Here is a 14084-nt window from a genome sequence, read left to right as displayed (position 1 = left end):
GCCAATCTGGAACAATGAGGATTGTTCTTACTCTTCTTAGTCTTATTATTCTCAACACTTTGGGTATGAGAGGTAGCGGAGGGAACACATAGACCGAGCTGAACACCCAAGGTGTCACTAGAGCGTCCACCGCTACCGCCTGAGGGTCTCTTGACCTGGCACAATACCGCTTTAGCTTTTTGTTGAGACGGGACGCCATCATGTCTATCTGAGGCAGTCCCCACCGACCCACGATCTGTGCGAAGACTTCTTGATGAAGTCCCCACTCTCCCGGATGCAGGTCATGCCTGCTGAGGAAGTCCGCTTCCCAATTGTCCACCCCCGGGATGAATACAGCTGATAGGGCGTTTACATGGCATTCCGCCCAGCGAAGAATCCTGGTCGCTTCTGCCATGGCCGCTCTGCTCCTTGTGCCGCCTTGGTGGTTTACATGAGCCACTGCTGTGACCTTGTCTGACTGAATCAGAACCGTTTTGTCCCGAAGCAATGCCTCCGCCTGGCGTAGGGCGTTGTATATGGCCCTCAACTCCAGGACGTTGATGTGGAGACAAGTCTCTAGATTCGACCAGAGACCTTGGAAATTTCTCCCCAGTGTGACTGCTCCCCAACCTCGGAGACTTGCATCCGTAGTCACCAGGATCTAGTCCTGAATTCCGAACCTGCGGCCTTCGAGGAGGTGAGCACTGTGCAGCCACCACAGGAGAGATACCCTGGCTCTGGGAGACAGGGTGATCCTCTGATGCATTTGTAAATGGGACCCGGACTATTTGTCCAGTAGATCCCATTGAAAGGTCCTCGCATGGAACCTTCCGAAGGGGATGGCCTCGTACGATGCCACCATCTTCCCCAGGACACGCGTGCAGTGATGCACTGAAACCTTTTTTAGCTTTAATAGGTTCCTGACCAGGGCTGTGAGCTCCTGAGCCTTTTCCATCGGAAGAAAAACCTTTTTCTGGTCTGTGTCTAGAATCAGACCCAGAAAGGTCAGGGACTAGCTGGGACTTCGGTATATTGAGAATCCAGCCGTGCCCCTGCAACATCCTCACCAACAGCGACACGCTGTCCAGCAACTTCTCCCGAGATCTCGCCTTTATGAGGAGATCGTCCAAGTATGGGATAATTGTGACACCCTGCTTGCGCAGGAGCACCATCATTTCCGCCATTACCTTGGTGAAAATTCTCGGGGCTGTGGAAAGCCCAAACGGCAACGTCTGAAATTGGTAATGACAGTCCTGTACTGCAAATCTCAGGAACGCCTGGTGAGGAGGGAAAATCAGAACATGAAGGTATGCATCCTTTATGTCCAGGGACACCAACGAATCCCCCCCCCCCAGGCTGGCGATGACCGCTCTGAGCGATTCCATCTTGAACTTGAACTTTTTCAAGTACAAGTTCAGGGATTTTAGAATCAAAATTGGCCTGACCGAACCGTCCGGTTTCGGGACCACAAACAGGGTTGAGTAATACCCCTTTCCTTGCTGGAGAAGAGGAACTTTGACTATCCCCTGTTGAAGATACAATTTTTGAATTGCAGTCAACACTAACTCCCTCTCTGATGGGGAAGCTGGCAGAGCCGATTATAAAAACCGGCAAGGAGGCACGTCTTCGAATTCCAGCCTGTATCCCTGAGAAACAATCTCTATAGCCCAGGGATCCACCTGTGAGTTAACCCAGACCTGGCTGAAAAATCGAAGACGTGCCCCCACTTGAGCTGACTCCCCCAGGAAGCCCCAGCGTCATGCGGTGGACTTTGCAGATGTAGGGGAGGACTTCTGCTCCTAGGAACTAGCTGCATGCAGATTTTTTCCCTTGCCTTTTCCTCTGGCAAGGAAGGACGATCCCCGTACCTACTTGCTTTTATTGGAACGAAAGGACTGCATTTGATAATGAGGTGCCTTTTTAGTATGCTGCGGGGGGACATAAGGTAAAAAATTAGATTTACCGGCCGTAGCAGTAGAGACAAGGTCCGAGAGGCCTTCTCCAAACAACTCCTCCCCCTTGTAAGGCAACGACTCCATATGCCGCTTTGAGTCGGCATCCCCCGTCCACTGTCGGGTCCACAGGAGTCGCCTAGCAGAAATAGACATAGCATTTATTCTGGAGCTTAGTAAACAAATGTCTCTTTGAGCATCCCTCATATATAAAGCAGCATCTTTGATATGCTCTAGGGTCATTAGAATGGTATCCTTATCTAGGGTGTCAAGTTCCGTAGATAAGGAATCTGTCCATGTTGCGACAGCACTACACACCCAGGCCGATGCCATAGCCGGTCTAACGATAGTACCGGATTGTGTGTAAATGTGCTTCATGGTAACCTCCTGCTTACAATCAGCAGGATCCTTGAGGGAAGCTGTATCCTGAGAAGGCAGTGCCACCTTCTTGGATAAGCGTGTCAGCGCCTTGTCTACCTTCGGCGAAGATTCCCATCGTATCTTGTCCTTTTGTGGAAAGGGATACGCCATAAGAATCCTTTTGGGAACTTGTAGTCTCCTATCTGGAGATTCCCAAGCCTTTTCGCACAAGTCGCTTAGTTCAAATGAGGACGGAAAAGTGACCTCAGGCTTTTTCCCTGTATACATGTGTACCCTCGTGTCAGGGACAGGGGGTTCCTCAGTGATATGCAAAACCTCTTTAATGGCAATAATCATGTAACGAATACCTTTCGCCACCTTTGGCTGTAATTTTGCATCCTCATAGTCGACACTAGAGTCAGTATCTGTGTCGGTATCTGTGTCAGTGATCTGGGATATGGTGCGTTTTTGAGACCCCGAAGGTCCTGGTGCCACAGGGACAGGCATGGTCTGACTACCTGACTGATCCCTAGCTTCAGCCTTGTCTAATCGTTTGTGCAGTAAATTTACATTTGCATTCAAGACATTCCACATATCCACCCAGTCCAGTGTCGGCGTTGCCGACGGCGACCTGACCATCATGCACTCCTTCTCCTCCTCCTTAGGTGTGCCTTCCTCGTCAAACATGTCGACACACACGTACCGACACACTTCACGCACACAGGGAATCTCTTTTCTGAAGACAGGTTCCCACTGAGGCCCCTTGGAGAGACAGAGAGAGAGTATGCCAGCACATACCCCAGCGCTATATAACCCTGGAGAAAAACACAGATTGTTTACCCAGTAGCGCTGCTTAATGTATAAACGCCAATAATGTGCCCCCCCCCCCTCTACTTTAAAACCCCCTTTCACCGTGTGTCAAGCAGGGGAGAGTCCTGGGAGCTTCCTCTCAGCGGTGCTGTGGAGAGAAAATGGCGCTGGTGAGTGCTGAGGGAGAAGCCCCGCCCCCTCGGCGGCGGGCTTCTGTCCCGCTCAAACTTACTAAAAAATGGCGGGGGCTCTTTTGTACACATGTACAGTGCCCACCTGTACATGTATATAGACTTTTGCCATAGAAGAGGTGTTTTATTGCTGCCCAGGGCGCCCCCCCTGCGCCCTGCACCCTTACAGTGACCGGAGTGTGTGAGGTGTATGGGAGCAATGACGCACAGCTGCGGTGCTGTGCGTAAACTCAGTGAAGCGCCAAAGGCTTCTGCCGCCTGAGACGTCTTCTGTCTTCGTTTCTTCTAGCTCTTTGAGGAGAACGGCGGCGCGGCTCTGGGGTGAACGCCCAGGACGAACCTGTGTTCACTCCCTCTGGAGCTAATGGTGTCCAGTAGCCGAGGAAGCAGAGCCTATCATTTAAGTAGGTCTGCTCCTCTCTCCTCAGTCCCTCGATGCAGGGAGCCTGTTGCCAGCAGTGCTCCCTGAAAAAGAGAAAAAATCCTAACAAAAATGCTTTCTAAGCAGGAAACTCAGGAGAGCTCCCTGCAGTGCACCCATTCTCCTCTGGGCACAGTCTAAAACTGGGGTCTGGAGGAGGGGCATAGAGGGAGGAGTCAGTGCACACCCAGAGTCCAAAGTCTTTCTTAAAGTGCCCATGCCTCCTGCGGAGCCTGTCTATTCCCCATGGTCCTTACGGAGTCCCAGCATCCTCTAGGACGTTAGAGAAACACCAGTGACAGCCAGGACAGCACTCCTAACATCACAGGGACACCACAGTGACAGGACAGCACCCCTAGAGAGCACACACTGACCCCACCCGACACCACCATCTACAGAGAGACAGAGCTCTGCCTCCCTCACTCTCCAAGCCCAGAGTGAAAATGGCAGCAATGCGTAGCTGTTTATATGGAATCCAAAACCCGCGAGAATCCGACAGTGGGATGATAAAGTTTTGCCTCGTTCTGGTTTCCTAGTCTGGTGGGAAGTCGCGAGCCAGGCTCGGTTCCCAGCTCGGAACGTGCATCTCTAACTTTGACATGTCAATTTTCCATATGCTCCTTGGGACTCAGTGTGGCTCATCTCCTATAGTGTAACCTTTGTAGTGTCTCAACATGGCTTACTCACCTGGTATGCTTGTAATGGGATGAAAAATACATGAATCTCACGGTTATGTTGTCACCCTACTCCTAGCATTAGGATGCTGCAACCACCTATTTTGTATAATTTCTTTAGATGTGACCTATTCCTCCCAGGGCAATCCTATGTAATGTGCACATTCCGGAGTGCAAATATATTCATTTAGACCCTCCACTTTTTAGTGATGAGCGGATTCGGTTTTACTCGGTTTTACTCGGTTCTCAAAACAGAATCTTATTGACTCACTGATGTCACGTGTTTTGGATAGCCAATAAGATTCTGTTTTGAGAACCGAGTAAAACCGAATCCGCTCATCACTACCACTTTTATGTAAAAAGGGTGTCATTTTATATTCCTGAATGATCAATACCAGTGATGTCTAACAGTTCTTTTAGGGGCTATACATGAGTAATGAGCACCACTCTTCCTGTAAGAGAATCCCAAGGCAACCAGTTAATACCACTGATAAACAAAGGAGACCGGATGGTAGAGTAAGCCCATCATGCCACATATGTACTTAAGCTTTCCCCACTCAAATGGTACTGGTAGAAATTTCATGCACAGACCAGAATGTTTTCTTTGTCAATTTTTTCACATAAGGAAAATAGTGAAGACTTGTCAATCTTTCAAAAAAAAAAAAAAAGTATGTTACTCCCAAAGATCAGACCATATTACATTCAGAGAGACTGCATAGAACCAAAAAAAAGCTAACGCCAGAGATCTCCAGATCTCCATCTACTCTAAACTTTTGAGGGGTGATTCAGAGTTGGATGCAGGAGCATTACTCCCTGTGCCTGCTTCCTGATTGTCAGGAGATGCAGATCGAAATTGCAGGTGGGCATATCAGCATCAATGACAGCATCTAAAGACGTAGCTGCATTGATACTGGACACTCGTCACCTGCCATAGGCATGTGCCATGTCTCATGGTGCATCTTTGTACGTACATTGGCGGATTTGCACAGCATTCCAATTGGACTCACTTCGGCCACAATGTAGCATGAAGACGCAATAGCAGGTGAGACGAAAGTTGCAGCCACTAGTGCTGCTGCATCCAACTTTGAATCACTCTCTATAATGTGCATGAATCTACCACCAGAAATGAATAATAAAGTATGGCTTTCATGTAGGGAGAAAAACAAATCACTATGGGGTCTATTCATGAAGCAGTGAAAAGAGTGGAGAAGTGAGCCTGTGGAGAAGTTGCCCATGGCAACCAATCAGCTGCTCCGTACAATTGTATAGTATGTAAATTATAAATGTTACTTCAATGCTGATTGGTTGCCATGGGCAACTTCTCCACTGACTCATTTCTCCACACTTTTCACTGCTTCATGAAAAGACCCCTTTGAATTATTGTACTATATACTCTGGACAGACAAGACCAAAGTGGGATTCTTTTGTGAAAGAAACAAAAAAAACATATACAATACCAACTGTCCACAGCAGTCCACTATGAACCCCTGTGTATACCAGAGTATACAAGAGGGAAATGTGAGACCATTTGTCCAAGATCTTACGTTTAGTGGAAAACACATTATCCTATACAAGTGAAAGGTTAACAGTAAAATAAATAAAAATAAGGATTTTAGAATGGTCAGTGTAAAGTCTAGGGCCAGTATTTACTAAGAATCCGAGTTTGTCCGATTTGTGTTTTTTTTTCTAAGTCCCAATCCGGGAATTCACTAAGCACAAATCTCGGCAGTGTTTGGACTATTCGCAATGGTTTGAATGACAACGTTCACAAATACGAATGAATAGACCATCGGTCAAATGCGGCTGTTATTACATAGAATATGGGAATTCACTATTCATTTGTATTTGGGTGTTAGTCTCTGAGTGCTCAAATGCGGTCGTATTTTTTTGCGATTCGTTAAAAAAGCGGCAAAAAAATAGACCTGCTTTTTTCAGTCGTGTTTACATGTGTTGCAAATAAAAAATCACTCACACCTGAATTAGGATGCCTATAAAAGGATGTTAGGCCCATTTCAATACACCTACACTCAGAAATGGCAGCAGGACTGTGGGCCAGTGATCTTTTGTGTGCTGTGGGATTCCTCAGACATCAGCCTGTAAGTAACCAGGGCCAAGAAACTGAACATGGTCAGCAGGTTGTACAGGTTCCGCGGAGGCTGCGCAGGCCTCGTTTTTTTAGGGGGCGTTTAAACTTGAACGCATTGTCCGATGATAAGGTCATACAGATGTTCCGTCTAAATCGTAACAACATTTTCCGTCTGTATGACCTTGTCAAACTGGGCCTAGACCCTGAGACAGCACGCTCTCGCTCTGTCTCAGGCCTGCACAAACTCCTGGCTGTGTTGCACTTTATGGCTACTGGCAGCTTTCAGGCTGTGTCTGGGGATGTCATAGGAATCTCACAGCCCTCATTTTCCAGAATCTTAACACAGGTGATGTATACCTAACTACCTCTTCTGTTTTTTGTTTGTTTTAATTTCTCGGTGGCCAGTTCTGTCCTAAAATCTCATGTTTATTGTTCTTTAAAATATACACACAGGTGTTGGCTGTTTTGCAGCCCCACATCGAGGCCTCAATCTGCTTCCCTACCCAGGAGTCTCAGTGGCATGCCGTCAGGGTAGATTTCTATGAGCTGGCTGGCATGCCCAATGTGCTTGGAGCCATAGATTGCACACACATTCAGCTGAGACCACCTAGGGGCAGGCAGCACATATATACAAACCGCCATTTCGAACACTCCACAAATGTGCAGGTGGTTTGTGATGCAAATCTCAAAATAATGAGTGTTGTTGCTGGTTACCCTGGGGGCTGCCATGACTCCTTCATCCTCAGTCAGTCATCCCTCTTTGATAAGTTTGAGGACAGACAAATGCCAGATGGATGGCTGCTGGGTATGTAAATTGATATGTGTAGGCCTGTGTATACTTTGTCCAAATACAGGTGCAGATGTATTAACCTGTAGAAGGCATAAGGAAGTGAGAAACCAGTGATCTGTGGAAGGTGATAAAGGCACCAGCCAATCAGCTCCAATATGTAAATGAACATTTAGGAACAGATTGTCTGCTGCCTTTATTACCTTGCACATATCACTGGTTTTTCACTTCCTTATGCCTTCTCCAGGTGAATACATCTGCCCCACAGTGTGTTACTTATGTGTTGCTGTATCTTAACATGAATCACGTTACTATATCTGTCTTTTAGGTGATGGAGGATATGGCTGTTTCTCTTGGCTTCTAACTCCATTGTCCCGACCTGATACCCCTGCTGAACACAATTACAATCATGCACATAATTCCACGCGGAATGTGATAGAAAGATGTTTTGGTGTGCTGAAATCTAGGTTTCGGTGTCTGGATAAGTCTGGTGGACTTTTGTTGTATAGTCCCTCCAAGGTGACTCAAATTGTGTTCTGCTGCTGCTTCCTTCATAACATGTGTTTGCAACAACATCTGCCACATGTTGAGGAGGAGGAGGAGAAGGAGGAAGAAAGCAGCCAGCAAGCAGAGGAATTAGAGACATCTGGTGATACTTGGAGTACAGATGTAAGGAGACAGGTTAGGCAAGAGATCATCAATCGCTATTTCTAAAGGCCCGTACACACTGGTCGATGTATCGGCCGTTCTCTTGAACGGCCGATACATCGCGGGACCGTCGGCCAGTGTGTACGGGCGATACGTCTGTGAACTCCGTCGTTCACAGACGTATCGCGTCGGCCGCGCAGCACAGCCGACAGCCAATATATCTAACGATATATTGGCCCGTCGCTGTGTGTGTACGGGGCGGTCGTCCGACCGCCCGTACACATGCTGCGGCGGCCGGCGGTGATTGACAGGTGAACTGGGCGGGCGCGAGCGCCCGCCCAGTTCATGACGTCAGTCCCCCGACGGATCGGGCTGTGTGTATGCACAGCACACTGCCCGATCCGTACATAGATATATCTGCAGATCAATTGATCTGCAGATATATCTAATAGTGTGTACCCACCTTAAGGTAAGCTTGTTTTGCTTATTTTATTTGTTGTGTAATCATAAATAGATGTTTTGCCTTTTTTTCCCCAAAACCATTACTCAGAATGTGTCTGTCTCCTTGACACATACAAACATACCCTCGCTTTATGAAAAACAAATGTCGCATGTGTATTTTTAAACTCAAAACAACAGATTATGAGTGGCATGCATTAAGTCTGGATAAGTGATCGTAAACTTGCAGTGCTAATTTCTTACAAGGCCACATAATCCATTTAGTATTTCACTTTATCATTGTGTGCAACGTCCTAATGCACAGGTTCACAAACTCGGCCCTCAGGACCACACACAGTGCATGTTTTTCACGTAACCCAGTAGAAGCACAGGTGTATGAATTACTCACACACATATCTAAAAGGTTCACAGGTGGAGCTAATTGTGTCACTTGTGATTCTGTGAGGAGACCTGCAAAACATGCACCGTGTGGGTTCCTGAGGGCCGAGTTTGAGAACCTGTGTTCCCAAAAATCACTCCTCAACATATAATATGTTAGCCTTGAGGAATACGTGTCCCTATGTGTGTTGCACCATCATATTTAAGACACACAAACTTACTGTAATCTGGAATAATTTATTTCCTAATGTTTGATGCTGTAAACTTGATGATGTGTAAGTAAATACACAGTTTGCCACACATATACATTATTATACACATTCTTTGATTTTTGTTGTAAAAGTACATATTTGTTTGTTTCAGCATCATGTGTAAAAACATTCTTACTAATTTTTAACACACACAAACATGTACCAACAATACTGACATTCATTTTGTGAATGTTTTTTCAACAAAACAAAGCCAACATATTACAAGCTTTTTACGCAACTCAATTGTGTTCTTCTTGTAATGTTGTATAGAGAAGAAAGGTAAAATATGTATCAATAACATTGTAATTTGGATTGTCTGCAGGGAAAGAGAATGATTGGAATCTAGAAAGAGTAATGATTAGAAAAAAATCAAGTGGTCAGTGTACTTCCTGCTAAAGACATTCTGCCTGGCTGGCAATTATTGTGTCTGCAGGGAAAGAGAATAATTGGAATCTAGAAAGAGTAATGATTAGAAAAAAATCAAGTGGTCAGTTTACTTCCTGCTAAAGACATTCTGCCTGGCTGGCAATTATTGTGTCTGCAGGGAAAGATAATGATTGGATTCTAGAAAGAGTCATGATTAGAAAAAAATCAAGTGGTCAGTTTACCATCAACATTTCCCTCCTACAATACAAAAAAAATTGGTAAAGAATAAATGTGCGTACAAATTTTATGTTTTTGTTTGTACCACTTATAATTAATGATGTTGAAAAAAGTGTCAAGGAGCTAAGTGTTATATATTTTTGGCCAAAAATACACTTACTAACTATTCTGAGTTACTTATCACAAATGTCTAACTTGTATTTTTTTCACGTTTTTTTTTGGTGGCTGCTTGTCCTGCCCTTTGCCTTTAGCACTGTCATGTTGTCGTGCTCTGGTGGAGCGTCTTGGTGGTGATGAGACTGGCGTGATATTTGGAGTAGTCGTACCAGAACTGCTGCTTGTTTGCTGTTGGTGCATGCATCTGAGTGTTTCATTCAGGTTAGTGAGGGTGGCATTGAGTTCACGTGTAGCAGCATTTTTATTGTCTACTATTCGGAATAAACTTTCATTAATCTTTTGATTGTTTTGAAAAATGCTCATATAACTTTGCTGTTGTCTGTCTTGTTCTTCCATTATGCACTGTAAGTTGCCCATGACCTGTGTAATGTCTGTACGCATGAGTTCCATGGTATTGCCTATTCTGGTTGTTTGTTCATTTTGTCTACTCAGATTTCTTGATATTCTTCTGAGGTGAGATGGTAGGCTTGCAAACATTTGTGTCTGCTTACGCAGGCAATCTTCATTAGTGGCCTGCTGTCTAGCCCAAATGGACCAAAACACCTGATCAGGGCCTTGTGTTCCTGGTGTTGTTGGTCTGTGTTGTGGTGGTGGTGTGCTTTGCTGTGGTGGTGTACTCACAGGTGCTGGGGGGCTCATTCCTTGCATTAATGGCTGCATTTCTAAGATGTTTGTCTCCTCCATGTCACTGTGTTGCTGTTGTTGTGGAGGGATGCTGTTCCCAGGACTAGAAGCTGAAATGTTAAACAAATCTCTGTTAGCTATCCATATGTTTGAGAAATGTAAACAAATCACTACACATGGAACACATGTCATTCACTGTTGCTTTCAACTATTCTGCCTAGAAACATCATCACTCATAGCTTAAATACATACATATGCCTGTTTGTGGCAAATGTGTCTGGTTACTTAATTGTGAAAGCAAACACTTTAGTTTTATTGTAGCTCACACATACTCCACCATAAAAACACATTGGAATACATAATGTGTTACCTTATAGCTTTGTTCAAACATAGTAATGTTTTTATATGTATTTTGCAATGTTACCTCAAACACACATGTGAAATTTGGAAAAACAACCCTACTTTTTGCAATAAAAACAACATGCTTTTTTGTTGCAGCATCTTACACACAATGTCATACTGTATGGCTCAAGTGGACATACATATCTTTACTGGATGTGGACAAGGCCATTTAGCTTGGATTCCATTTCAGCTTTTACTTACTGCGGTAAGTATTTAAGTTTTTGATGTGTTTTGACTTAATGCGGTTATGAAATATTTTGATGACGTTCTGAAATTTTTCACATTTATTTCAGTTTGATACTCACAATCAAGATGAGGGGAGTGTGGATGACGTCTTGGAGGTGTGTCCAAAATTTGGAGTGGGGGGACAGAACATACGGACGATAATCTTCGTGGCGGGGTAGCCTGCTGTATTTGGGCCGGGACATACGACCTTGCTTTCTTTTCGGCCACAGGTTTTTTGTGGTGATGTCTTTCAGAAATGCCACTTCTGCTGCTCCATACTTCTTTTGATGAACCTTTTAATGAAAGTGCAATTTTGTTATGGCCATTCCTTTACAAGCATACCCTATACTACAATGGACACTTTACCTGCTTCCGCAGCGTCATCATCATCAGATGTGATAGGAGTTACTGTCCGACGAGTAGTACTGCTTTTTTCTAACACTGTATAAAAAATAAAAAAAATAAAAAATTTCATGCTATTGTGTATACATCCACCCATGATGCTTATAAACATTTATTCTTTTAGAAATGCTTGGTTTTTATTTATAAAAAAAACATAAGGGCCGGAAATACTTTAAAAAAAAACAAAAACTAAAAACATTGACAAAAACACATATGCACTATGGCAACATCAACTCAGGAAAACATGTACAGGACACTGACATAGGCCACAAGTTAAAGAAAAAAAAACACACACATCTTCATTTTGTATTGAAAGGATAAATATTACAGATGCAATATATAAATTGCTCTGTGATGTGGCACTCCAAAGACACATTACCACTATATGATCCAAAACAAAATGTAGCCATTTTTATCACAATTACACTGCAGTGTGGTGTCACGGTACAAATACAAGCAAAAAAATAACTAAAAAATAGTGTTATTGTAATTAAATAATTAACATTATCTAATAATGACATTACACATGTAAGTGGTTTCCAAACCACTTTCCAGTACTCCAGCCTCTAACATGACAACCACTGTTTTTTAAACATTGCACATGGATCACTTAAATATAAAACATAGTTACAATTTTTAAATAAAAAACAGACAAAAGGAAAACATTATTGCAGGACAATTCAGAGACACACCAAGTCCAAACTACACATGCAAAATATCTGTCAGAAAAACACATGACATACAATAAAGTAAGATGTTACCTTGGCTTTTGTATAAAACATTAACCAAAACAATGTATTTGCTGACACACACTTGAAGATGGGAGTAATATGCAACGTCACATGACACACATTAAAAAAAAAAAAAAAAAACATAGAATGTAAATGCAGATACACATGCTCACCATTCTTCCTGGGCCTATCTGAATCCCGGACATGGGTTGCAGAGACAACTTCTGGAGGTATTACACTCCGCATGGGCTCCTCCTACTCCAGATATCTTGCAATATAGGGCTGCCCACCACCAGTTTTCCAAGCCGACTTGGCCTCCTTGGCCATTTTGGACTTGACACGTCGCTTTATGTCATAGTACCGTTTGCGGCACGTGTCCTCCGTCCGCTTGACCACCCCCTCACTATTGACAGCAGCAACTACTTTCGTCCACAACACCGTCTTCCTCCGTGTTGGCACCTTGGTGGACTCAGGGCCAAATAGCTGCCTCTGATACTTCATCAGCTCACGCACCAATGCCACATTTTCAGCAAAACTAAACTTTACATTCCGCCCAGTCTTAGTAGTGGTGCGTGGCTGCGGAGCACTCTGACTGTCACTATCACTTGAGGCTGCTGCAGCAACCTCACCCACCTCCTCCACCTCACTAACCTCACTAACACTCACCTCCTCCACCTGACCAACCTCCTCCCCCTAACTCACACCCTCCACCTCTGAGTCACACATAATTGTGTGTCTAAACAGTTAACACAGGGGAAAAAAAAGACAAACAACACACACCTCCACTACCACTACACAACTCACACACACACACACACACACACACACACACACACACACAAACAAACACTGACAAGGGACTTTAAAGAAAAATAACTTGGACTAAAAATGAGACAAAACCACAAAATACAAGACAACAAGAATGACAAGACGACTTTCAAACACAATACCACACTCAGAAATCGCTACCAACACTCCTCACCAAACCACAAATTCACCTACCTCCACAGCACAACCTCCCTCCTCCTCACCACTAACTAAACCCACGAGGTGCGGACGGTTTGGGGCGTATTTATATGGTTGCGCACAGACACTCCTACCATCTGAAACATAACCAATCACGAACGAGGATGAAAATCGAAACTGCCGCGTTTAACTTAGAAAACCCCCCAGCAAATACAACAAAAACACGAACGCAAACGACAATGACGGCCGTAAATGTGCCAAAAAAACACGACTGCCATCGACATCGGAAAACACGACAACCATAAAGTCGACTGCTTCGTAACTTTGCGTATATGGATTCAAAAAGTTGCATGAAAATGCACCCGATACAAAACGAGTTTAAACACTACACAAACCGACTCAAACACGAATCTTAGTAAATATTGCCCTAGATCTGAATCCTGTTGAAGTGTTGGAGAATCCTGTTGAAATTCTGGACAGAAATGAAGGCTCATGCACAAAACAAGTGCAGTTTACCAACAGATATTGGGGGTGATTCCGAGTTGTTCGCTCGCTAGCTGCTTTTAGCAGCATTGCACACGCTAAGCCGCCGCCTACTGGGAGTGTATCTTAGCATAGCAGAATTGCGAACGAAAGCTTCGCTAATTTTCTCGTAACGATTACCCCACAGTTTCTGAGTAGCTCCAGACTTACTCAGCCATTGCGACCAGCTCAGTCCTTTTCGTTCCTGGTTTGATGTCACAAACACACCCAGCGTTCGCCCAGCCACTCCCCCGTTTCTCCAGACACTCCCGCGTTTTGGAACTCGAACGCCTGCGTTTTTCCGCACACTCCCATAAAACGGCCAGTTTCCGCCCAGAAACACCCACTTCCTGTCAATCACACTACGAACACCACAGCGATGAAAAAGCTTCGTTATGCCGTGAGTAAAATACCTAACTTTTGTGTAAAATAACTA

At 44.5% G+C, this 14084-nt stretch overlaps 1 protein-coding gene across 1 annotated transcript; it reads right to left on the bottom strand.

Moving 5' to 3' along the window:
- Positions 1-8966: 8966 nt before the first annotated feature.
- On the bottom strand, positions 8967-11295 carry LOC134935097 (uncharacterized). Its single transcript, XM_063930375.1, has 2 exons — positions 11108-11295; positions 8967-10510 (listed from the first exon to the last, which is right to left on the bottom strand). The coding sequence occupies exon 2, from the start codon at positions 10458-10460 to the stop codon at positions 9780-9782; it is 681 nt and encodes a 226-aa protein (XP_063786445.1). The 5' UTR covers positions 10461-10510; positions 11108-11295; the 3' UTR covers positions 8967-9779.
- Between the last annotated feature and the right edge of the window lie 2789 nt (positions 11296-14084).

This window comes from Pseudophryne corroboree, chromosome 6 (assembly GCF_028390025.1).
Source record: "Pseudophryne corroboree isolate aPseCor3 chromosome 6, aPseCor3.hap2, whole genome shotgun sequence".
In the NCBI taxonomy this organism is placed as follows: Eukaryota; Metazoa; Chordata; class Amphibia; order Anura; family Myobatrachidae; genus Pseudophryne; species Pseudophryne corroboree.
Note: the sequence above shows the minus strand (reverse complement) of the source record. Positions and strands in the feature narration are given on the sequence as shown.